The 27,351-nt window shown below is 39.6% G+C and overlaps 1 protein-coding gene across 1 annotated transcript in view; it reads left to right on the top strand.

Moving 5' to 3' along the window:
* Nucleotides 1-27,351, top strand: part of PDE3A (phosphodiesterase 3A) — a 256,342-nt gene that overhangs the window by 152,448 nt on the left and 76,543 nt on the right. Inside the window, exon 2 of the mRNA XM_040595656.1 lies at nt 547-597. Within this exon, the coding sequence (XP_040451590.1) occupies nt 547-597 (51 nt within the window). The remainder of the gene's footprint in view (nt 1-546; nt 598-27,351) is intronic.

Genomic DNA, 27,351 nt, shown 5'->3' with positions numbered 1-27,351 from the left:
ACAATTCTTAATTTCCACAAGAACTCACCATCTCTAAGCTCTCTCTTTGCTTTCTTCTGCAATATAATGACCCCAACCTGTTTTCCTTTAGAGGGTGTACCTCTGCTTTTTTTTAACGTTGAGAATAATACCATGGTGAGACAGAACTAAAGCCACCGCTAACTTTCATGACTGGTATAAAATCTGCTATTTAATCAAATGTCCCCTGATTTTGGTAATCTCCTTGTTGATATATCAGCTTTCCTGTTACCAGATCAGTATTAAACGTTTGGATAAAGCTGAATCTATGGAAGTGGGAATTTTGTTGGCATGAGCAGTGTTGTGATGCTAGGTATGTTTTGGCTCTGAATGTAAAGGTACAAAGTTACAGTAATAACTCCCAAGTCTTCTCACCCTCATTATGAAGCTAAAAGCTGTGTGAAATACTTTGTAAAAGCAAACCGGTTTCTTCAAAGAAAACATGTAATAGATATAAAAGCGTGAATGATTCAATTAAAGCTAATGAGTGCAATTTCTCATTTACCTGTGCTTTTCTGTGTTTTTCAGCTCATGGGGCACTCTGAATGGGATCACAAACGAGGACCCAGAGGCTCACAGGTCAGTTGCTCAGTATTTTATGTTTGGTTTTGGCTTTTTGTAAGTTTGAGGTATTCAAGCAAATTTTCCATCTGAGATTGGCAAAATTGTTCATTTTGTTAATATTTGCAGAATTAAATCAATGGAAAAAAGCATAAAACCATGACAGCTTCCATTAATATAATTTTTGATCTGTAATCCAAACAGTTGATCCAGACAGAGCTGAGTCATGCACAGAAAGTTTCTTTCAGTAGCAGAAAGTTGTATTAGATATATTGGGAAAGCATTTCTTACTCAGCTGTCTCCATCAGGATGGCAAGGGAATGCAATTTCAAATAATGTATGTTTTGTGGTGGTGGTTGGGGTTTTTTTTTTTAAACCTGACAAACTTGTAAAACTTGGATGGCCTTCTCACCTTCTTCAATAATAAAAGGATTAGTGGTGTTAGAACTGTGTGGGGAGGTGCAGAAAAGCCATGTGTAGCTGCTGGTTTGCTCTTGACGCATCATTGAAAGGAAGCTGTGCTAGTAGTGTTAATGGCATCATGCTGAAACATTTTTAAGTTGTCTACAGAGTTATGGTTGCTGCAAAGGAGACATTGTTACCAATATTCAAGAATTTTCCTTGTTGGGTAAAGCAGTCTTTCCAATCTGGTCTTGAAATTACATAAATACATTATTAGGGCTCCAGTATTTTGGAATTGCTTTTCCTTCAGGCAAAGGATTTTTATATTAATATAAACATCTATTTCTAAATCTGTAATAAACAGGCTCTGCTGCTGTGGAGCTCCATACCTGCAACCTTAATCTCAGTAGGACAGTAGAACAGTAGCCTAACCTTCATAATGCCCCTTGGAAAAATCACTTGAGTGCCTGCCTTTTTAATGAGAAAATATCATATGTTAATCAGGAAGTTGTTACTTATTTTAATAGACAAGATTTACTATTTTGAATGTAAAATTGATTCACTAAATTTTGCTTTTTTTGCCCTTACTGTTGCAGGATTTTACCTTTTTTTCTGTTCTTCTAAGCTTCTACATCTCATTTCAAAACCATCTTGAAGTTTGCAGGAAATTCAGTATTTCATTAAACAGTTTAAGATGGATTGCAGATCTGATTTTTTTAGTCTGTCATTTCAAAAAAAAAAAATTAAAAAAAAACACCCACCAGAAAGCAAGCTTGTTTTCAGTGGAAACAGGAATTTCAGAAATCAGGGACATTCTATCCAGTAAAGTAAGACCTGTACAGGGTATAATCTCTCTTGCCTCATCTGGTGTGCTAGTTGATCATGTTGTGTTCTTCTGATCCAATCACTGAAAGGTAAATTGGACTCCTCTAAAATACTGTTGAGAGGAAGGCAGTCACTTGAAGGACTCTTAAGGTGACAGACTTCTTAAACATTTCTAGCATTATTACAAACGTTCATGTAATTTTTGTATGAATATGAAAATATGGGTAGTTTTTTGTATGCTCTGAACCATGCCCTGCAGTCTTAATGTTTTGCCTATTCAGCAACATGTTTCAAGACTGCTGACTGGAGTGCATATGAAGTCTGTGCTAGTGTTGCATCAGAGATGGAAGCCTAAGTCCTGTCGAAGTCCTCCTGCCTAATACATCCTGTTTGCTATGTGCCTCCATGCCTGAAGGGTATTTTTATTGTCGGCTAGAAATTTTTGAAGGTTTACAGCTAGCCAATAAAATACCTTAGAGAAGGGATTTAGGTGGAAGGTAAGTGGTATCATTCTGGTCCAAATAGATTTTAAATTAAAGATAAGACAGATCAATTTGACTATCAAACCCATATTTTCTATAGGAAATTGAACTTGGGCTGTTTAATAGATCCGTTTTGAGTTTTCTGAATAAGTGAACTCACAGTATGAAGTAGTTGCCAAAGAATTTTTTAAGTATTTGTCCTCATGAGGCTACAGTTTCTTCCAAGGAAGGTTCCAGAGAAATTAATAAATTGTCTGGTTTCTCTTTTTTGCCCCTGCTGAGAATAAGGAGGGCTGGCATAGCATGGCCTAATTTCAAAGGGAGAGGTCTTGTGGGCGTTAAGTCTGTTGCTGCAAATGCCCATCTACATGGAGTGCAAGTAACACCATTTGTTGGGTACTGGTAGGGATGTTTGTACTTGGGAAAAATGAGATAACTGGTTACTAAACGTGCAGATGAAGTTCCCTGGATTTCAGTAGAGGCTGAGGAGGAGGCAGTTGTGAGACGATAACTCTATATAAATTTTAAAAACTTCTCTGTCCTTCTGAGAATGGTTTTGTTCCTTCCTTGTGTGATGTTTTAGATAGTTCACCACCATTTTGTTGATTGCTTTTAAAAAAGGGGATGAGGAGGAGTTCAGTGGCACTCTCTGCAGGTCAGCCTGTGCAGTCATTTGAACCTTACCTGAAAGATATTGTTGAATTATTAAAACCATTATTCTAGAAAACTCTGTATCAGGTTTTAATGTAGAAGCCTCCTGCTGATTTTTTTTTTTCTTAGGCAGAATGTCTTTTAATATTATTTTTTTAGAAAAATAAGCAAAAATACTTCACCCCCAAGCACGTTTTCCTTGAAACAGGATAGAATCTGGATATGTAGCATTTTCCTTACAGAGCAGTGAGGTGTTTCCTTCTAAATCCATCTAAAAACAAGTGTATAGTTTTAACCAATTTCATCCTGTAAGCCCATTTTTATTTCATTTGTGCTGTATAGGTGTTCTGCAAAGCTTCTAGGAAGCTAATTGTAATAAATCTTGGAAGAACCTTGTAAAAGTAGCAACGTACCACAGAAATGTTAAAGGATCTTGATTAAGGTGGAAAAAGAAAATGACCCAAGCTCTCTAATTACCATGTGGTGTCCTAGTGCCCAGTCACAAGAAGCAAGGAAGAAAAGTTTCATTAGGGGGAAGAAAATAAGCCTCAGTTATTCCACTGTAGCGTTAGACTCTTTTACATGACTCTGAAAATTGTCTGTCATAAGAGTAGTGTTACTTAATTTAACTAGTTCCCTCAAAGGTTAGGAGAAATTTAGGATGTTCAGGTTTTTTGCATGTAATATAAGAGATCTGTTTTATCCTTTTGTGATTTGGTTGCATCGTTGCCAGTGTGTGTCCTTAATGAATGTGCCCTTTGTTAAAGAAGATCTTGCTTAAAAATTAAGATGAGTAGTCAAATCTAAGACATCAGGTGTTTAAAGATGGACTGGCAAGTGCCTGCAGAATCTGCCACAGAGTTGCTTACAGTGTTTCCGTAGATCTGCGGGGCTTTCCTCCAGCACAAAAATGGGATTTGGGAGGACAGGTCTCAGTGGTAGCCAGGTGGTAGGCAAGTAGTGAGAGGGAAGGAAAGGGTTTGGGCTTATGTTATTGGAAGCCAACTTATTAGTCTTCCATGATCTTTTAATTCTTACCGAGTAAAGCAATGAAAGTGGGAAGAAAGTATCTTAGGAAGCCCCCTGCATGTGTGAGTGTTAGCAATGTCACTTGTAAGAAAAGGAAGTGGAACCCCAGGTTTACCATAATGTAAAACTAAAATCCACATATAAACTCATAAAATTATTCTACCAAGACTTATTAAACAAAATTCTAATCCTGTTAAGATTTTAAGAACTAGTAGGTTTTCTATGGTATGTGTTGAAAGATGAGAGGAAACTGCTACAGTGCATGTCATACTTTTTAATGACCCACTTGAAAAATACGTTCCTTTTCTGATGTGGGTGTTAAATGCAAAGTGATGTAGTTACAGGTAGCAATGGATATCAGATGAAATACACAGAGGCTTATGGGAATTCCTGTTTGCAGGAGTTTGTCTCCTGATAAGCATCTGCAATTCAATAGAATGTAAATGGGACAAGTAAAAAGCTGTCCTTAGAATATTTAACTTGCTTCTGACTTCCACACTGCACTCGCTTTTTTATAGATTACACACACATATATGTATATGTATGTGTGTATGTTGTAGGATTCCTTTTCTTTTAGAATAATTATACTATTAAGGCTGCTGTAATTAGAGTGAATTATAGGTTGCCTTACAAAGAGCAGTGAGTTCCTGGTTTTTTTCCCCCCCTTCTTTTTTTGATCTCTGAAGTTAACACTTCCTGCTGTAAATGCTTCATGCAGAGAACTTACTCTCTGGATTTGAAATCAAGCAGAAAGTGCAAAGTGAATTTCATTATGTTCCATGTTTAATTTTTTAAATTAATACAGTTAGGATTTAGGCATGAAACTTTGAAATTGAGTTCCAAGTTGAAGAAAGTCCTAGTGTTTAGGAATGTTTAACCCACCTAAAGAAATGTTTCCTTCAAGTATGCACATGCAGTCTGTAAACCCACATCATCTTACTCATGTGAGGGGAAAATACTCATACCCATCTCTAGTATCAGTACATGCTACAAGAAAATGTGACTAGCAGAATTCATCCTTGGCGTATTATCCCTCTGCAGAAAAAAAATATGCAAACTGTATTTTAGTTATTCTACCAAAACTTAATATGATGCTTCTAAAATATTTCAGGTGGGACCCATGGCACGCTTTGTGCACACGTTTTTACAAGGGACCTTGAATGTGTGGGAGTTATTTATTGCTGTGTCATCAAGACTTGTTTGGCTTGCTGAAGATGTAGGTGTAGCCCCAGGAGTCAGTGGAATTGAGTGATCGTTCCTCTAACGTTATAAAGGGATGATAATTGGGAGAGAAACACAGAGGTCCAGTGTTTTTAATTCTCTTTAAATATAAAAGCTCTCAGTTATATATCTGAGGTGCTGCATTTTACCCCTCCAGTTCCTAAGCAACAGCTATTTTCAGATTGAGTGCGTCTGGTGTTGTCTACCTACTTCAGGCTTTTGCAAGGTAATTCGTCAGTGTAAGCTAGGCTTTTCACTATCGCACCCAATTCCCTTTGTTGTGGCACTACAAGGAGACTGATGCTTTAGAGAAACAGGAGAAGCTTAGGCGTAACCCGTCTCAACCTTGCAGCTCACAAAAACTTGTGTGCATCGGGGAGCTCTGCCGCCTACAGCAATGAAGCACAGGAGTCAGAAATAAGGTTCTTCACACTGGTTTGGGAGAAGCCTTTTTCTCAAGTGTGGCAAAACCTCTAGAGCAGATTCAAAATCATGAGCCGGAAATCTCTGTACTTGCTGAAGCGTAGATGGGAGTCGATTCCCACTACTGACCAGGTACTGTGCTCTGGTGAATCTGTTGTGTCTCTGTCTTTCCTCGTAATGCCACTGTAAAGAGCTTTATGGTGATTTAACGGTGGTGATCGGGGTCCTCTGCATACAGCGAGAACCAGCTGGTCATTACTTGTCATTTCCATGATGAATAGTGCAAAATGTTGATAATGCTGATTTTGCAAGAGCATGTGCTTGTGAATGTGGAAGTGCCATGGCAGCCCACTAATGCAGACTTATTTAATGAACTGTCTAAAAAATGAGACTTTTCTAAAGGTTTTCTAAAGATTTTCTAAAGGTTTTTAACTGAGTGGCTGAGGAAAAGTGTAGTCTACTGCTAATGGGTTTCTCGGTGCATGTCTTTGTTGCATTTCGTATCTTGCATGTATGTATATGTGTGTGAAATCACTGATTACAAGTAGATATAATGCATTGGCAGAACCTCAGCATTTTCAGCATCATCTTGATGCATCATGTAAAGCATGTTAACAAGGATGAGAGTAAAGCAGATGTAAAAAGAAAAGATGTAAATATCTGCTGGGAAAAGCAGATGTAATGTAAAAATTGTGGGATGTTGTTTGGAGCAAGCACCATCACTGTAAATAGGAGTAAGATGTGATGAATGTACAATTATTACATTTCCTACTTCTTGCTCCAGGCACTCCAGGATTCTGTGAAATTTTTTCAATGTCTGTCTTGGGTTGTAAAAACACTAAAAGAAGTAATTCTAGAAATAATATTGAAAGGAAAGTGAGGTAGTAGCTTATTACATGTTCCAACTTAGTTTTTTGTTTATAAAGTGGTTGACTGTGAAGGGATGCCTTTATCAGTGGGAAAGAGGCAATTTGGGAGAATATTCTTCAACAGAACAAAGGATGGACTACAGAATTACTTCGCGTTTTTTGAGAAGGTTCCTCCTGTACCCTTTCCATTGAGAGGGAGATGGGAAGGGCAGACTACATGCTGTATTTTATAGAGTTGTAGATTTTAAAGCCAACACTGTGAACATCTAGAGATCTGTCTCAGGTTAGTAAGAAAATACTGTGCTGTCACATCCTGTCACATCAGGCCTAAGTTTTCTTTATTCTTTAAATTCTTTAAATAAGAATATTCCTTTTAAATAAATGTTGTATTTTTTTAAACATAATGCCTTCTCATTTTACTTTTTCTAATTTAAATCTCCCACCATATCAATTTGCTATACTTTTGAATACCAAATTTTAAAAGCCCTCTTTCAGAAATATCAATTTTTCCTGAACAGGTAATTCTTCTACTTTGGTTTGCTAGCAGTTAAACTGGCTCAAATATGTAATTCATAATAAAAAAATGCACCATAGAAATAATAAGGCACGATTGATGAATACAATGTCATTGTGTTGAAATTGAATTGAATTGATCCAGTTCAATTTGGCATTCTTAAATCTCCTGGTAGAAGAGGGGTAAATAAATGCACTGTTCGGAAGTGAGTCATTTGTTATCTTGTTTCTGTTAAAAAGATGTAGAGACACTAACGTCATTTCAAAGGAAAGCTGTATGTCTGCCTCACTGTTCCAGTGTTTCCTTTAAATCACTCTAACCCTGATGTTGCATTGCATCATACTGTGTTACAGTGTGACATATCTGGGAAAAATAAGTATTCTTTACCTAGGTGTGAGGTGTGCTTGACTGCACTGAGCTGTGTATCATTTCCATCATCAGCCCCTCAATGCCTCTGGAGGGTTTTAAAAGAGAAAAGGAAATTTCCTTGATGCATCTACCACTTTGAGAGAAGTGAGACTCAGTAGGTGATGCACGTAGATGGAACTGAAATGAGCGTAGTGTGACTCTAATGGTTGGTGGAGGGTAAACTGAGGGAGGGAGGATGATGTTCAGCTTCAAACACATAGATATTTCTCTGGCTGTTCATACTGCTCCTTATGCTGGGTGGCACAGGTGGAGTGGGGCTGCTCTGTTTGTTCTTTCCCTTGCTCAACAGTGCCTCATTGGAAAATGCAGTTACTGTGCAAGATGGCAACACAAAGAGGCAAATTCTTGAGTGTCTTAGGCTGATACTGTTCACATGTTCACATAGGTACTGTATAAAAAAAATAGCTCTGCCTTTTGGTGCAAATTCATTAATTAGTCCTTAAAGGAATGCACTAGCATACTATGTTCCAGGCTAGCCTTGAGGAAATTATATTATAGTTTGATAGGTACGTAGTAACATTGCAGGTTATTTCTCTATTCAGAGGAGATGAAAGGTGTTTATGTTAACAAATGACAAAACCTCTCCCAACTGGTTTACTGTATTACCATTATTTTTTTTTTAAAGACTAAAGGAAAGAAATAAAATGGAATTCTGAAAGTGGGATTTTTTGCTTGATCTTATTTTGAGTTTAAAATAATATGGCAGATCTGACTTTTAAGGATGTGGGAGCGGTAAGTCCACAGTGGAGTCTGATACTCTATTGAATGTACTTTCTATCTTTTAAAAGTCATCAAGTGATTTTTTATTCCTCATCTTACATAATTTACATCAAATAGAAAGAGCCCCCGAACTGTTTAGTCAAGGGTGAGCAGGCTGGGAAGTAGGGGTAGAGAAAAACCAAGAGTAGATACGATGGTTATAGACAATATAGTTGGGTAGTTTAGGGTGGGGTTTTTTTGTTTGGTTGGTTTTTTGGTTGGGTTTTTTTTTTTTTTTGGGGGGGGGGAGAGGTATTATAGAATTTTTTTAACCTTTTGAGCATCATTTACACTCGTACACCTACATCACAGAAGTCTCCATGGTTTCCAGGATCTCGTGTGACAAAGGAATTTTTTGGTTGGTTTTTTACTTTTTGTGTGTGTGACAGTGAGGAAAGTGGGTTTGACTGTTAACCCTGAATTAGATTTTTTTGTTTTCAGTTGGTGAGAAACTTCTTATCTAGCCATACATTTTTATATGTGGGTGTTTTATCCTGTGGGTGTTTTGCATGAGCAAATTTAAGCAAAATGGTGATGAATTATATATTAGCCTCTATTCAACAAACTGTAGTATCTCTTAGTCCTTGAAACTTGAATAACTTTATATGTCTCAATAATTTCAGAAGGAACTACCTTTATAGATCTAAGGAAATAATTTATGAATGTCTTCCTTCCTTGTCTGTTCAGCAGATTGGATTGCCTGAAAGTCTGTCTTGAAGTTTCAGGACAGGTTTGAGGAGTAATAGTCTATTTGTTTTGCGTGTTGTATGTATGTGAGGATTTGTTTCTTGGACTGATCCTAATTTTTTATCCCTGATAGCTGCAACTGAGAATGATTTCACTGAATGGATATGCATTTAAAATGCTGTGGTAACCAAATGTGCCAGAAGTGATGAGAAGTTAAATATTTGCTGTAAGGATGTTGAGTATTTCCCTCTGCTTGAAATTCCCTGTAGATTTCATGAGCTGTAGTCTTTGAGCCTAAGTTCTATTTGTTACCAGTCCTGGGACAGGAAGAATTTTCACACATTAGCCCATGTGGAAACTTAATTGTTTCATCGATGACTGTGAATTTAAAAACAGGAACTAGATTTATATGGCAATATGAAAGCCAAGTAACCCAATAATTGATATACAGATTTATATAATTATAGATTATTAAAAGAAATGTACTGTGCAGGTAAACAAATGCATCAGTAATATTTCTTTAGCTAGAAATGCATGCTTATAGCAGTGTAAACAATGATAATGATTTCAGTTCCATAAAGTCACTGGTTTAGATTTTGGTGAATTTGTGTAAATCCCATGAAATGATGCCTCTCTTACCTGCCAGTGATTTACAGCACAGCTATGCCTAAGGCAGTTTGCACCTGCAGTATAATGTCCTGTTTCTTACCACTCATCCAGCAGATAGGAGAAACTCGCATAGGCTACAGCCTATGCAGGGTGCTAAACAGCAGATAAACTGATGCCAATATGACTTGAGTCATAACTCTGTGAAATGATAAATCAAGGGATTTTCTGAGGGAGAGCCTGATATAACATTACATCATGCAGCTACCATATTTTCAATGTGTCCATGTATGAAGTAATTCTGATGGATTAAAGCTGCTGTAAAGAAATGGAAGAGGTTCACTTTGCCAGGATTGGGAATTCTGTTTTCACTTTTTTCTTTTTCTTGTTTTGTTTTTTTGTGGTTTTTTTTTTTTTTGTTTGGGTTTTTTTGGTGGGTTTTTTTTGGTGTGTTTTTTTTTGGGGGGGGGGTTGTAATTGATGGCCCAGTCATCCACAGAGTGTTTTGTTAGTTGCATCCTGCCTTTCTGCTCTCAATAGTCCTCACTCATAACCCCTACCCATCCATGAGGATTGACACATCGTGTCTGATACCTTTATGAGAAGTCTGGAGGTCCTGTTCTTTATTTTTCTGTCAGATGTCCATGAAATTCAGACTTTTCCTTGCTGTTGTCCAGCTGCCCCTGCATCTAGCAGCCTGACAGCAGTATGGTACTGCTGATTATTTTCAGCCAGAACCAGCTTTGCTGGGAATTTCATGCTGAGGAAGCACAAGGCTTTGCAAGACAGCATTTCTTGCATCTCAACAGCAGGCATGACTGCATCAGTATGGATGTTTGTATAGGGGAGAGCCATGGCAGAGCCTGGCTTACAAGTGGGACATTATCAGGGAACTTGCTGAAAACCTTCAGTGCAGCAAGGAGTCTTGGTATGTGCCTCCTTTCTGTGCCAAGGTCACGAATCCTTCCATAGAGAAGGGGATGAAGCAGCAGTATTGGGAGAGGAGGTCTTGGAGCAGTTGGTGTGGGACTGTGCAGGCCTCCCTGGCTCTCAGATTGCCTAAGGATTAGGAAAGTGTGCAAAAGAGCCAGGGTCACCTGGAGCCAAGAAGTTCCTTTCCTTTCAAGTGCTCGTGCCTGGTGGGTTTTGCCTGGTTATTCCTTTTGCACAATCTGTCTCCCAGGTGCTGTGCTTACACATGGCAGCACCACAACACATGGTCTCTCGAGGAGGTTTCAGTGGCAGCAGAATAATAAACACACACAACTGTGGAGATGCAATGCAAGCCAAAGCAGAGGTAATGCGCTGCCTTGTATCACTGCATTTGCTTAGAAGACGTGTGGCATGTCAGTCAGATGGGCTGCAGGACTAGCAGTGCAAGTGACCGCAGGAGCTCAGCAGAAGCCCCCAGCTCCACTTGTATCTCCAGCTTATTCAAATCCACGCATCCAGGCGTTACAGCCTTTTCACTCATAGCTCATCTCTCCCCCAGCCTTCACCTTAGAAAGGCCCATGGGGAATACATGCCTGAAGCAGAGTTCGTGCTGGGACATGTTGCAACAGTGATATTTGTACCTGACCCAATCCCTCTTACTATACCTGAAAAAAACAGCTTGTTTTTTGTTTTGTTTTTCAAAAAGTTTCCTGTTAAGTATGTTTTTGTGGGTTTCTACAGTTAATCATTGCTAATAAAACCTCACATTACCCTTTCAGCAGTTTTTCAAAGCTGTAGTGGCAGAGCACAGATGTGTGGAGTTTGGGATGTTTCAAGAAAGAAGCCTCATGAGAGGGTTGTGGATTGGTTGGAATATGGAACGGGGGCTGAGGAAGGAGAGTTGCTTCTGCACAGCAGGAAAGGTGCAGAAGACTGAGAAGGGGATTATGAAATGGTCTATAAAATAATTCTTTCCTTTCTAATGCAGCAAAAGAATGATGTAATGCAGAAATCTACCTCAAAGGAATAATCTGCGTGAGATTTGGCCTTGCTTCTCCTAGAATTGAGGAGTTGAGCCACAGGCCACTGACTGTGGGACCATTTCTGTTTGTCCCCCAGGCTTTCTATCCTGCTGTTCTAACAAACAAGTGAGAAGGGAATAGGGTGGTAATGAGCTTGGCACCTGAGAGAGACTGCTCTTGCTCACCAATGTACCACCACCACTGCTCAGGAGATGACCAGAGAGCTTCTGTGCGTAGTCAGCATTGTCAGGATGTGCATTTAGGCCATGGAACCAATGTTTCTAAAGTACAACAGAGATCAGTTCAGAAGGATCAGCACCAGGAATATATTTGTTGTCTTGCATGGCTTTGGCTAGGCAAGAGCTGGGGTGGGGAACCTCAGGGCTGTACATCCTTCCATGCTGGCAATTTGCAATAAAATATCCGTAGTGATTCACAAGAGCTTGAAGTGTGATGGAGAAATTGCAATAAGCTGTAAGAGGCTAAAAGCTGGGAGGATGAAAGACAGGATATGTTGTACCAGCAGTTGTAACACAGAAGGTGCAGGCAAACCTCCTGCAGCCTCCCATATCCGTCACTTACAGGATGGAGAAAAGCCTTTTAAATGGTGTCAGCCACTCGATGAATCACCTTCTCTGTCAGCTTCTCCATCCCAAAATGATCGGCAGTGGGACAGAAGTGGACTGGAAGCTGGATAGTGACAGCCTTCTTCCTAGGACACAGTCACTCTGTCATGTCAATGTTCTTCATAGCTAAGCAGGAGCTCAATGTAGATATCCAGAAATACTGCCTTTCTTCTTGAAAACCTGTCTTGACTGTTAATCCTCCCAGGTTTGTAGTGCAAGTCTTGCTGCTAGTGGTGGAGTCGGGTTGCATGACATAAAAGAGAAGTTGCTGCTGATATTCAACTTAAATTGTGTTTTACTTTATTCAGTGAGCAAGTTCCTGTTCAGGAAGGTTGTAATTTATAGGATTGTAGCCATACTGCAATTCAGTGCAATTTGGAAAAGGAATCAGCATTGAAATGAAAACAGCAGTCTGAAGTCTTATCCTGGTGAAATGATTCCTTGAAGCAGCTAAGAGCATAAGCAGTTAGGTATGTTGACATTTGATATAGTATTTTGAAAAACAGAGATAGTGGAAGAAGCCGATATGCTGTCTTTTTTTTTTCCCCCAAGTGGGGCCTTAGACTGGAGAGCGCGTATCCAGTTCTGTGGCGCAGATACAGGTTCATTATGGCAATTGAATTGAGAGGATGAGATTGTGAACTGCCGTCATTTGGAGCAGAGGAAGTGGATCTTTATCGCTCTGGAGTGGTCAGACTCCTGAAACACCCCTTAATCTGCCTGGGTTTCTCTCATTCTACAATGTATCTTTCTGGCCCATCAGTTCTCATTATTTTTTTGTTGCTCTTGTATTGCACCCTGTTTTTATGCAATGGCTGGCATATGTTTTTGCATATGCACCTGTTTTTATGCAATGGCAACATATACTGGCTACAGCTTATATTTCTCAATTACTTCTTTATAAATTCCTTTGAAGTAGTTCAGACGCTTATGGTCTTCAGATTAAAAGACATCAGTTAAGAGATTTTGTTCATGTGCGTTATTTTTTTTTTAGTTCTCCAGTTGCAAACTGTTAGGAAAAATGCTTACGGCATCAGTTATACTTGTTTGTTGGATTTATGGGGATTTAAAATTTATTGGCATCTGACAGCTAAAGTTGCTGATTACCTTTAAGTACCCATAGAGAAATTTAGAGAATTTCAGAGAATTTAATCTGATGAAATTTAAGTCCTCTACTTTAGCACAAGCTAAACTATCTGTATGTTTTCAGATTGTAAATTCTTCAAAACGCCAAAATTTGGACATCCATATGCCAGTCTCTGAAACAAAAATTACACTGAGAATGTTCTGAGTCCAGAGTAGTACATCTCAAGAGGTTAGTAGTTACTGATGAGTAAGTGTGCCTTAGTCTGCTGGAAATGGCTGTGCTGGATATAATTTTCGGAATACAGGCTAACCATTGCAAGGGGAAACATCAGCGCAAATGTTTAATTTCGCAAAAGTATAAGCAACTGAAGACAGGGTCTTATGAAAGGAAGCGATGGCCAACATATTAATGGGTGATACAGCTAGCTTCCTTGTAATGAAAAAACAAAACCAAAACATGTTAAAATTATGTAGCACCGTTACTTTTGTGATGATGAGAGACTACATTTTGGCTCCTCACAAATACTAAAAGCTGAGAGCTGTGCCACAAGGTGTTCTTTTCATTTCCAGTAACATATTACATTTCACTTATTGCGTATGTGTATTTGAGGTATTTCTTGCCTCCCCAAACAAATTGTTGAACACAATCATTATAAATTCTTACCTTCCTGTTTTCAGAGATGAACCAAATTACTGAATGAACATGATTAATTATGCCTAGCCTTCAGCCAGGATGCTTCCACTGGTACATTAATAGTAGCACTGCCAGAGGATGTGGGCTGCTCTAACCTTCCTTACAGAGTTTCCATAATGATGTTAGTGTTGGAAGATGTCTTCAAGAGTGAGGACTAAATGAACTAACTGATTTCACTATATAATGGAAACTTTGGTTTAAAAGGTTTTTTATTAATACTGTTTTAATTATTTTTTTCTCTGTGTTTTGTGTCCACACTGGGGAAGATATGTACGCTCTAATTGCTGCTCTCTAGGATACTTCTAAAGAATAAATAAGTGAAAGTATTTCCTATTGTTCCTTCTTTACAAGAACACATGCTGAACTCTCTAGTAGCTCATTTTATGAGTTTCCCAGTGGAAAAGCTCACAGCTGATCCAGCTCTGTTCTCAACAGCAGATGTTCTTTTTCTGCTTGACTTTAGTAGTGAGCTATAATTTTGTCCTGTCTCTGATGGATCAGTGTTCAAAATTTCAAAATGAATTATTGGAGCAACCTCCTGAGATTCTGAATAACCCAGAGCTGAAGTAAATCATAAATGAAGTCTAGTCATAAAAAAGAAAATTTCATGTTGGGTTGGATTTTACAGATCAAAGATTCATTGTGTAATGTGTCTGCATTGCTCAATTTTCAATTCCTGAATAACCTTGAATGTTACAAGAGCAGTATGAATTCTCGCAGTCTATAAAGGAAGCCTGGACATTATCAGACCTGACTCTAGAGTTCATAATTATTAAGTTACTGGGCCTTGTGCAGGACTAAAAAAGCTACTTTGTTACAGTGAGTAGACAAGCCTCTACGGGAGAGGTAGAAGTGTCAGTTACTGCACTGCAAAACAGGTTAAAAAAAAAAAGGGGGGGGGGGGTGTGTGGCACAAAAAGGTGTCTTTATGAATAAACCTGGATGATGGAATGAGTGCACCCTCAGCAAAGTTGCAGATGATACAGAACTGGGAGGAGTGGCTGCTACACTGGATGGTTGTGCTGCCCTTCAGAGGGACCTTGACAGGCTGGAGAAATGGGCCAACAAGAATCTTTTGAAGTTCAGCTGAGGGAAATACAAAGTCCTCCCACACCTGAGGAGAAATGACTGCAGGCACTGGTACAGGCTAGGGACTGAATGGCTGGGGAACAGCTTGGAAGAGAAAGATTTCGGGGGGTCCTTGTGGACACCAAGTTGAACATGAGCCAGCAACGTGTCTTTATGGTAAAGAAAGGCAACAGCATCCTGAACTGCATTGGACAGAGTATTGGCAGCAGGTTGAGGGAGGTGATCCTGCTCCTCAGCTCAGCATTGGTGACACACATCTGGAGTGCTTGCGTACGGGTCTGTGCTCCTCAGTACAAGAGAGACACAGAAATACTAGAAAGTGTCCAACAAAGGACCACAAAGGCGACTGAGGGACCGGAGCATCTGTCGTATGAGGAGAAGCTGAGCGAGCTGAGGCTGTTCAGCCTGGAAAAGAGAAGGCTCAGGGGGATCTTATCAATGTGTATAAGTACCTGATGGGAGAGAATAAAGGAGATGGAGTGAGTCTCTTCTCAGTCCTGTCCAATGACTGGACAAGCAGCAATGGGTGGAAACTGAAATACAGGAATTCCCATTTTAAAATAAGGAAAAAACTTGTTTCCTGTGAGGATCACCAAGCACTGGAACATGTTGCCCAGAGTTTGTGGAGCCTTCATCCTTGGAGATACTCAAAGCCCAACTGAATACAGTCCTGAGCAACCTGCTTTAGCTGACACTGCTTTGATCAGGGGAGATGACCTGGGTGATCTGCAAAGGTTCTTCCTATCCTCAGCCTTTCTGTGATTGTGTCCCATGTCGTCATGAAGATAGGCATCCGTGGGGCACTGTTTTTTTCCCTTAAATTACAGCAAGTTTTTTTTTACTAAATGTAGCAGCTCAAAGCTGTGATGAGGTACATTAGTGCTACTAGATACTTCCCTCTGCTAATATTCGCATATTTGCTGGCAAGCAGAATTGCCAAGGAGGTCCTTGCAGATCATAATTCATTAGCTGGTGTCCTTCTCATGTCTGGATGATGCTGGTAAAAGGGATGCAAAATGTTCAGAAAGAAGGGGAATAGAGTCTTTTTCTACTAGTTCTTTGCAGCTCACAAAGAGGATGAGAGATAGTGTTAGTGTTCCTATCCTGCTTGTTGAGGTGTGGAGGTAGAAGGTGAGCTTGTAGAGCTGTAAAGACTCATTCTCTCTATATCCCAGCCCCATCCAGTAGCTGGAAGACACATGGCAGTAGCAGATGTTTGCCTTTTTGTTTTCTCTACACCTCCCCCTACATGCACACAAAAATTGGGAAGAGGGAAAATAGCCATAGATAGAGAAGGGAAGCCAGAAAAAAAAAATATCTTTCCAAAGAGAGCTGGAGCTTTATTAAAAACCAGCTACCAAGGTGGTGATTTAAAACATGTAATCCCTTTTCAGACTACATGGATAGTATTTTGGTAGTAACCCAGACAACCTTTCTTTCTGTTTCCAGTAACTACTTCTGAAGCACAAGAGCTCACATCTCTAAAACAGAGCTTTAAAAATGAGAAAATGTCACTTGTTAATACTATTATTCTTCTGGTATCTGATAGTCAAACAATTTGAAATTTTCTGTCATGTATGGTTTTGAAAGTTCTTATGCTGTTCTCACATATGTACGCTCAGCTTCAGAGTACACCCCACACATACGGCCTTTTCAGTTTGCACATCCAGAATAGTGGGACCTGAACCTTCAAAGTTAAGTGACAGATGTTAGAAATGTGGAATGGCAATAACCTTTTTGTCTGCCATATTATCACAGGCCAATTTTCGTAGGTATCTAAAAATAACTGTGCATACAGAGATTGTGTTTTAGGACTCCTGGAGGGGTTTATGTGCTTGTTTCTTTTAAATTAACAGTTGAGAGGTAAGTGAACAATCTGCAAATAATTACTTTATATTAAATTCTTCATTAAGATGCAGAAAAGGAACGGGGGGGGGGGGGGGGTAGCTGACAAGAGAAGCTGCAGTAGTACTTTCTATTCCTTGCAACTCTGTGGGATGTGAAAGTGATGAATAGCTGAAGTCAACGATTAGGATCTTAAAGGATCAATGTTGCCTTTGAGACAGTGCTGTCTCAGAATGGCAGTTGTTGCTGGGATTTTGATGTGGCTCCATTCCCATCACAGAAACAGACACTGAGCAAAATCACACTGTAGATTTTGACTCATTTCTGTCCAGATAGGAGTTGTTAAAAAGTATGATTGTACATGTGGTTTCTGTGTGTAGCTGCCACCTCCTGTCTTACAGAGACTAGCTTTCTTTTTTGAGCTGTTACTAATATTAGCATTGACAATGGGTACAGCTTGATGGTGGTGGAGGAACAGCACAAGGCACAGTGTCTCCTTTGTCAAAGGGCACAGTGCAGGTGGACAGTAGTACATCGGAGCTCAGTTGTGATAACCACCCCAGCATACTTAGGCTACAGCAGAAAAGGGAATGCTGTGCAGTGAACATTTTTTTACTGAAAAGCAAATAGAGCCTGGAAGAGGAGGAAGGGTAGAAACTGGAATGGAAGTGCCTTAAGAGGGGCATGAGTCAGTAAGACACACTGTGTTGTCCTGTACCAGACATATCTTCTGGAGTAAATCGCATTATCTGTTGACATAGGGTATCCCGTTGGCTTTGAGACTGCATAGAGAGCACCTTTCTTTCAAGATTGTGATGCTTGTCTCCACTTCTCCCTAAGCACTGAGTCTTAGAGTAGGGAAGAAGAAACTGGAAAAGTTATGCAACTGGGTGGTGGATTCCTGAGATGCTTGAGGTCCTAGGGATGTGCTATTTTTGTTGCTACAGGCATTTAAAAAAAATGTACTTCCAACATTTTGTTTTGGAGTTATTGCTGGAGTTCTGAAGTCCAGGAATTTTTAGCAAGTCCTCACCATAGGAGCAGAAAGAAACAAATCCAAGATATTTTAATATGGCATACATAGTTCTGTTGCTGCTAAAGGGAAGTGCTCTACTTAAATGTCAAGAAAGTGTTGGCAACAGCTGACTTGAGAGATATTATCTGTTGATCCTGGTCCATTTTCTAATGGTCAACTGTCTTTCACTGAAAACTCTACCTCAGTCTTTCAGTGCTTGAGAGGCATTTATTGTGTAATGGATACGTACTCTGCTTTTTTTCTTCAAGTTGGGCTTTTTGGAGTCCTTTTAGTCAGGTAGATGGACCTTCCTTTGTCAACATCTCTTCTGTGTGCTCTAGAGGGAAGCACTTGTGGTAGCAATTGCATAAAGGTGCAGCACAATTTCTGGGTCAGACGTTTCTTCTGGTGGTATTTGGAAGCACACCTCCTGTTTCTCTTTAAGTAGAAATTGATGTCTCTTGATCTCAACTGCCATTGCTAAGGAGATAAATAAGCAGCCCTGTTTTAACTGGTATGGTTCTTCCAGTCGTGGCACTTGATCTCCTTTAGAGTACTTTGATCTGTTTTCCTCTCACATGCCTGATCATCTCTCCCAGTGTGAAGATAACTAGTTATAACCTGTCCCACTCATATGCCCTGCCATGTTAGAGTAACACTCATGACATCAAAGGACCTTTTCGGCCCTTAGCATGACATTGACATTTAACTTAGTCTTGTCTGTAAGTTTCTCACAACTGACACCTGTTACCTTACATGAGAATATTGATAATTTACAGACTAAACATTTACTCTTAGTACTATAATTTTTTTTTAACTCAGATGACAGAAAATGCCCATCTCTGCAACAGTACTTTCAAAGAAACATCATAACAGATTATGTGACCATGTTTTTACTGTTTTCTTCATTTTTTGGCTTGCCAGCCAGAGAACAAAGTGAATTTGGTATTGCTATTTCAGTTTATAAAAATACGTTCTTTATCTATTGAATGTAATTTGACTTTTTTTTGGCCTTCTTTCCATTAAAAAGTCACTAATCAGTGAATATTTATTTTATTATATCATGTTCATTAATAAGAATTAATTATTTAAAAATACTCAGGGACAGAATGCAATTATGAATAGGAGTATGTGGTGAAAATCTGAGGTAGGATTGCCACTGTGTCTAGGTGGATGGAACAGGCTGCCCTGTGTATACTGCGCTGTAGATGCCTTTGCGAGGTGTAACCTGATTTCTAAATTCCTGGCAGCTGGAAATATTGCTCAGTGAGAATTGCCATCCAGGTGATGCCTTAATTTGTTATGTCTGCGTGAGGATATTATATTAACATCAAGCAAGATTTTTGCCTAAGTGCAAATAAATGACTTACTCCCTTCTACTTTTTGCCAGCATCTAGAATACGGTCAGTACCAATGTATCCAGATTTCTTTTGTGCACTGAGTATGCTGTGGGTGTGGGAAGGATATTGGGGGGATAGTGGCCCATTTTGTGGGTTTCTGCCACCACCAGGATGCTAGACCACTTGCTGTGTACTCAGTCTTCAAAATGAAACTTGCCATAAAACTGCCCTGCCCTGTGTCAGTGAATTAATCTCTTCAGCTGTTATTGCTGCATGCAGGTTTGCCTTCTGGGCTCAGTAATTGTCAGAAGACTTCCAGTTATTTAACGTGGATGAACATGTTGTGAGACCTTGATGTTGTGAGACCTTGACGTCACCATTTGCCTCATGTTGTCTGCTTAATGACTCTATAGTTTTAAGTTTTGAGGCCACATGCAAAACTCTTTTCTCCTGTACTCACTTTCCTGCTGCAAGAGACAAGATTTTTTTCCTGTGCTCCATGTTTGATGCTCTGTAGAAGGAAGAAATAGGAGGGAATTGGCACTATTTATATTTGAGTTAATGAGCAAGGACAAATCTGATGCTGCCTCTTGCTAGCAAGAGAGCACTATGTAATCCTTTCAGAAACCTAATCCAAGCTCTGTTTTACTGTTACTTTACTGCCCCATCCCCAAATTCTCCTCTAGTGGTAAGAAACAGTCTTCTAATTTCCTACTTATATTTATGTCCATCCCATTTGTTACAGTCCAACATGATTCTGTAGCATAAACAAGACCCCTCTCTGGGGTATTTTTAAAAGCAATCATATACCCTCTCAACCATCAATCTGCTGCATTAGGTAGGGTTTGCTATTTATAGTCTATTTAAGTTATTTTCTTCCTTCATCTAAAGGCTTTTTCCTGCATTTGTTGCAACTTTCTGCATGAATTTGATGTAAATTAGAGTCTGCCTAGGTATCTGATTAAAGAACATAAATCCTGTATAAAATTTATTTTTAATCCTCTTGTAAAGCGCAAGCCATTTAGAATCATAGTATCATTTAGGTTGGAAAGAGGCCTTTAAGATCATCAAGTTCAACCATTAACTGAGGATCGACAAGTCCATCACTAAATCATGTCCCTGTGTACCACATCTACACATTTTGTAAACACTTCCAGTTCCAGGGAAAGTGATTTCACCACCTCCCTGGGCAGCCTTTCAGGGAAGAAATTTTTTCCCTGTCTTCCAGCTCTGGGGGCTGGGTATCAGGGGAACAACTGGTCTTACCATTAAAGTATGAGGCAAGGCATGAAGTTCCATTCAGGAACCCTCGCTGTGCACCATGCTAGAGTGCTCTGCTGCCAATCTTGCAGCACCAGAGCTGCTTGCCTTGACAACTCATTTAGTTCAGCTTCAGAGCATAAAGTCTTTCCTCTGTGATATTCCAAGAGATGTCTAACGTGTGCCTTGTTCAATGGCATAAAACTTACCTGTGTCTAGTGAAAAGGCTTTTTGTGCTTTATCCAAGTATTATGTTTTCCTGTTGCAACTGCATCATATCAACGCCTTCTATTTGTTCTTGAATCGAATAGCAAACATGATCGTGACTGTCTACGATGGACAGTCTTTGAGTTTGGGCTGATTGAAAGCTCTTATTGCTAGTCCCCAGGAGTATAGCCTTTAGCTGCATTACTCAATTTTGTGTACTCATTTCTATCACTTCACCCCTCGTGCAGTCTTTTGTTATGATGTTCCAGTTCTCTGTTGCATGGGCAGTATCTTCAAACACCGTCATCAGCATGTGTTATTTGCTGACCGTATTTTTTGTCATGTGCCACTGACAGCAATATTAATTATGGTCTTTACTAAGGCTGACCTGGCCTCTGAGAAACTCAAAAAATGATCTCTCCACTCTGACATATCCTCATAGGTGATTCCTCAGAATTTTTGTCACTGACTTCCTCAGCAGCAGCAACCAGACTAACAGTTTCCCCTCTGACGTAAGTAACAGAAACACCACAACTGTGAAAAAAAAGCACGTGTGATAGCAGTGGGGAAGAGAATGAGGGGACTCTGATGCTGAGTCTGTCTCTACTGTCTGGGGGACTGTAGTGATAGAAGTGTGTGTCGTTCAACTGCACGCAGGTTCAGCTTTTTAGGGACTAGTAATAGAAATGTGCGGTCCAGACTGGCAGGTTAACTCGCTGTATGTGGTGTGTAAGATGAGCAAAGAGCAAGGCAGAGTTTGAGCAACATGTATTTAGTGAATGATTTGTATCATGCATTAATGGTGAAGAATGATAGTATTCTTGGAAACTTTTAGAACAAGAATTCTTAAATTATGTTATGTAATATGCTATATAGATGTAATTATGCTACACTTACAGAAATTATAATTAGCAAATAGAAAGGAGGTGTAAAGTTGGCAAAACTGCAAAACAGAAGTATTGCGCTTGCCATATTCACCTTTTGTAATTTAACTGCAGAGAAAAAGGGAGCAGGAAGAATTCCAGTCTTAGAGAGCAAGAACTGAGTTTTCATGGCCTTTTCCCCCTCTGATGTTGTATTTCATTTAGTTATGTGAAAAAGAAGTTGAGGAAAAAGGCAGGAGGAATATTCCGTCTTGTACAAGGGGACAAAAAAAGGGAAGCCTTCTCCAGGGCAAATAACCCCAGGAGATGGAGATAATTGCCAGTCAGCTGTGTCTCTCCCCTAGACTACCTGATGTATTGTGGCAATTAAAGAGTAATCTACTGCTTAAATGCAATCAAGAATTGCATTTTATTAGTTTATTTTTCTTATTACAACATCGGTGTGAGTTTTGTACTCAGGAACTTACGATGCTTTGCTAAGACATGCTTTCTTTTATCTAGCTAGTGTTTAAAGGGAGGGCAGGTAAGACAATTCTCAGCTGGTGAATGGCACAAAAGATGACTGCTGTCAAATTATCATAGTGCCTTGTAAGCCAAAACAAGCTGGGAACCTGCGTTAGGATGTGTTTCACACCAAGCTGTGTGTGCTGATTTGGGAGCTGGTGATGTCAGATGCAAAGTCCTCCTTTTGGCAGATGTTGTCTAAGGCATTTCTGGCAGACGCTCAGCAAGAGAGTGACAGCACTTTATGCTTGTGGTGTCAGATGACCTCATACCCTAATTGCCCATAACATATACTTTATATATCTAAGAAAGGCTGTTAGGTCCCATCCCTTTCTCAGATGCTTGGATCTAGCAGTGGAGTGCAGCTTTTTTTCTGCTCTGCTGTCAAGCTGAAGTTTCTTCAGATTTGCATTTTTTGTGAATAATGTTTAAATAATATATTTTCCATAGGTATATGGATAGACCATGTATGTTGGCATGTGGGAGGGATGTGGGTGTCTGCTGCATTTAAAAAGCCATCTTATATAATGCAAAAAAACTTAAAGCACGAGGCAATGTGTCATGTATTTGTTATAGAAAACTTTAGTTGTTTATTATTTGAATCTGATATATCAGACAGCTCTGTTCTGGAGAACCAATTACAGCTTTGGGTGTGCGTTGTGCTGGGTTGTTTGCTTCCAGGACTGGCCACAGAGAAAGCAGAAGCAGCATCTGTGTAGAGCCTGTATTTTCAGCTCTGGAAATTACTTCCTGACCATGAAACAAGTCTGCACTGCAGGATTTTAAAACAAATTCTTCTTTGTTGCTTGCTCCCTGATAACTAGTCCTGTGGAGAAGTGCAGATAGGTCTGCAGCTCCAGGTCTTCTGGCTCTCCAACTAGTCGCATGATAGTTGGAGAGCCATAGTTTGAGGAGTTTTCTGAGTAATGATATTTATTTTTTAAGTGATTAATTTGCTGTTGATTGAATCATTTTAGTATCTTTTAGAAGGCAAGGCAGAAAGAAACCCTAGGAAAGAGCAACTGTTCCCTTTGGAGCAGAATAAGTACTGATGAAGGAGAGCAGCTAGGCAGCGATCCTGGTGTAGATGTAATCATTTAGGTTTAGATGGCTTGCAATTACAGTTTAACATAAATGGATTGCTCTACAGATGGAAAATCTAATTAAACCTAATTAGTCAGTAATTTGTTTCACATCCTATACACACACCCCCAATCCCCTAATCCCTATCACTACTATAAATCCACTAAGAATCAGCTGGGTGACCCAGTAGGGGTGAGCTGGGCAGGCCAGGTAACTAGTGACCTTGTATTGAAGCCCTTTCCTCTCCACTTTGGAGGTCATAGGAAGCATTGCCTCTCATGAAAACCAGTGGTCATGTAAGGGAGTCTTGGCAGAACTGTAATACATTTGGCTTTTATTTTGCTGTCAGACTTGGTTGAGAGCGGCCGAGAGGTTTCAGCTGTTGCAGAAGGGGGCTTCTGAGGGATGGACAGGAAGGGGGGTACCACATTATTAGCTTTATTTCAGTAAAATACTGCCAATGTGTTTAAAAAAAAAAAAAAAAAAGGTGATATGCCAGACGTTTTGTTTCTGTTAGATTTTTATAAATAACTGGTATTTCCAGCCAAGAATACTTTGTTGAGACTAGAGCATTTCTTAGCCTGTTTGAGTAATTTTTTGGTTGCTGTGTGTTCGAGTTTGTTGATATACATAGAAGCATACAGTACTTCCAAGAGCGCTCATTAATTGTGGATTAGCATGCATCTGTAATTATTGTTCTGATTACTTCCCTGGTTGAGTGTAAAATGACTAATACTTGGTAACGTTCATGTAAAATGCACAAACTAAAGAACAGGATCATAGGTCTTTCAGAAGTTTTGCACTTCCCAGCAGGACATCTGAAAGAATACATTTATTTTCTTTGATACAGACACATCATTAGTTGCTACCACAGCAGACACAAATGTCTTTCAACATTCCCACTAAAATTAGATCACCTTTCCTCCCTCTGTTTTCTGATAAAATTAATACAATTACATCAACATTAAAAACAACAAAAGGAGCATGTGACCACAGCAAAGAGGCAAAACAGATTTCAAAGCAGATGCCATCTTTTGTGCTGTTTAAATGCTGTTGGGCTCCATACAAGCCCAGAATTTAATGTACTATAAGCCTTCATATCTAAATTATTTTGTTAGAAATATAAGTGAGACATTTTAAACTGTTTTCAAAGAGAGTTTGTGATCTGTCAGAGGTTCTGAATGCTTAGTCATCCACTGTTGTGGGATGTGTTGGGTTTTGGGAGAGGCGGCAGAGGGTATTGGGGAAACATTTCCTGCATAGAATAGATGTAGTACAGAAGAATCTGTTCCTCTGCCTTGATTTTGCTTTCTTCCATCTCTTTTTTGCTTAGCCTACCTACAAATGATAGTGCCTAGTCACTACTTGAGTTTTGGGTTGTGGGGTTTTGGGGTTTGGGTGGGTTTTTTTGTTAAAGACTTTCAAACAATGTAAAATTACATGGTGAATATAACTATAGAATATAGGGGAGAAGATGCAAAACAAATGTCTTTGAATCAAGCTGGCACACTAGTACTTGTAAGATTAAAGGGTTCTTCTAGTGTGGCATCTTTGTTTCTTTCCTAACTTACCAAAGTCAACCTGGTTTTGGGAAGACTTGATTTTGGCAGTACGTTGATGTGTAGACAGATGCAAATTAGCTTGAGGTTTAGGAACAGTTCAGGCTGAATTAGGCAGATATCCTCAATAACATACACAATTTCTGAGCTCACCTGGTTTGTCTGCTTCTAGTAATGGAGAGATCTTTCCTGGTTAGCTTTGGTATCCCTGTACCATGCTACATCACTCTGTAAGCATCACAGTTAAATCACCCAGCATCTGTGTTTTATGGCAAGCGTCAGTAGCCTTAAGTATCTGTAACTGCTCAACTGTTTACTTGACTTCTGTGTTTTGATTTTCTTTTCCTTTGTCTCTGAGACAATTGGAAAAACGTTACTCAAATACAACTATTTTCATGTGAGGAAGACACCAGGTGCAGTGGATATAGCTCAGAGAAGATGCAGCAAATTTCATCTCAAAAACAAATAAAAAAAGCCATCCCAACACAGCTAAAACCGAAAAAGCAGCACAGTTTGGCAGGGTAAATGCAGAGGCCTCCACTTACAGAGAGATGAGGCTGTTTCTGCCTTGGCGCATTTTGAACAAAGCACTTGTGTGAGCTGGGTTAGCAGGGAGATGGGAGGCAGTGGCAAATCTGCTCAGGTGGGTAGACCTGCCCCAGCCCAGGGTTGTGGCACAATGGAAACTCCATCCTTGTGCTTATTGACATAAACACTTTCCCTCTTGCTTGAGATCAAAGTGTCTTGTCTTTGCACTGTAATGAAATAGTTAATACTGTGCGGTGTGGGAACTCTTAAATCTAAATATCCTGTACAGAAAACTGAACTGGGTAGGTTGCTTTTCTGCTCTCCTGCAATGTCAGCTACTGCCTCAGCACCAGCTAAATGTGCGGCTCACGTCAGAGGAGTGACAGCTCCTTGACAAGCACTCCTGGCCCAGCTGGCCTGCTTTCTCCTTCTACTTCCTCTTACATGGACACAAAAAAGTCCTCTGAAGGAGTGAACCAAACTTAATCCTGCCTGTAAACTATGACCAGCACTGCCTCTGTAACCAGCTGCAGAGTGTTTATCACCGATGAAGCTGTGGCAGCAGAAAGCAAGCTGCTTTTGATTTACCGGTCACAGATGACATAGCAAAGATGTCAGGAAAATCATTTAAGGACCTCTTAACGGACCAGAGTTATTGAGTTTGTAGCAAACTAGTAATGGTATGATGTCATTTTGGCGCTCCTCCTTTTCCCGTGGTAGATGTGTTGTAACCCTTTTGGGAAAGTGTCTGTGTTTTGCATGTCAATGTGCTAATCAAGGTTTAGGTAAAGGAAGAGACAAAAGACTTAGTCAGTGCTTCAGTACTTTTTTCATAAAAAGCTTAGTTCCAGCTGCATGCACAAATATTTTTCTTGTATATAAATCTTCTTTACCGTAACAGAATTTGCGAAGCACAAAATTATTTTCCTTATGTTGTTTGTTTGGATTATTTTATTCTGCATTATTTCAGAGGCGGAGAAATGCCAAAAAGTTTGTGTGCTTACATGTGTATGAGTCAGTGACTGAAGGCATGTTTTATTCATCTTGTTTTCTGACTGGAGATATTGTGGCACCCAGTAGGCATCAGTCAGGTGAATCTGCACCACTGTCGAAGTACTCTGGTGTTTCATACTGAATGCTTTACCCCATCTGACTGCACTCCTCTTTGAAGTTAATGTGTAGCTTGTTTTTTTTAAATCGTTATGCTATTTGTGGAGCTTCCACCAACCCCCAAATTAAAAATAAATAAATAAATAAAAAAGCTGAAGGGGAAAGGAACCAAGACCAAGAAAGTGGTGATGCTGAGACAGGAAACACTGTTTTGCAGAGGAGTCTGGATAGTAATGGAAGAGGAAATAAAACCGGTATCTCCTCACCTCATCTTGCTGCTGTTTCAGGATTCATCTGTGTGGGTTATCCCATGCCACTCTCCAGTGAGACAGCAATGGAAGTGAGCAGTGTAGCTGTCAGATGTCTTCCGCCCCCTTCTTATTCTCTTATCTTGAATTTAAATATTTTTAAGGTTAATGCAGTTAAATTCACACACTGATTTTGACAAGAAAACTGAGTTTGTGGGTTTCAATGTAAATCATTAGAATGCCAAATAACTGAGGTTAAATTTTTGAATGGTTGTTTATGCCAACAATTTATAAGAGTGGAGGAAATAAACCTTTTCTGAACAGCTTTCCTAACAGAAAGTGTGACTTAAGCCAACAGAAATGTGCAAATACATAACTTAGTGCCAAAACCGCCTCACATGAATTAGATTTATTATACACCAGACAGGAAGAAATTCATTTGCTTCAGCCCTTGTTCTGTGTTGAGATTTGAGTATGGGGGGCTGCAATCTGTGCAAGATAAACTGCTTGGGAAATTGAAGTTTGGAAGAGCCCCCCCCAACCCATTATATATTTTTTTTAGTCAGGCTCATGTGATCTGCTGTCATTAGAGCGTGGGTGAACTTCCCAAACCCTGACACTGCAACTCTGCTCAGTGTCACTGCTACACTGCGTCAAGCTCAGAATAAAATAAACCTCTCACCGGAAACGTGTTCTCTTTGAAGTTCCTAAACTTGCTCTAGCCTTGATTTTAAAAAAGCAATACCATACATCAAATACACTGAAAAGTTATTTCAAGCTACTTCTCTATGATAAAGCACTATGGTTTGGCCATTGTGTGGCAGTGTGTGTGCAAGTGCAG

Source organism: Falco naumanni, chromosome 5 (genome assembly GCF_017639655.2).
Source record: "Falco naumanni isolate bFalNau1 chromosome 5, bFalNau1.pat, whole genome shotgun sequence".
NCBI classification, from domain to species: domain Eukaryota; kingdom Metazoa; phylum Chordata; class Aves; order Falconiformes; family Falconidae; genus Falco; species Falco naumanni.
The sequence above is the reverse complement of the archived record's forward strand: the minus strand, read 5'-3'. Positions and strand labels throughout refer to the sequence as shown.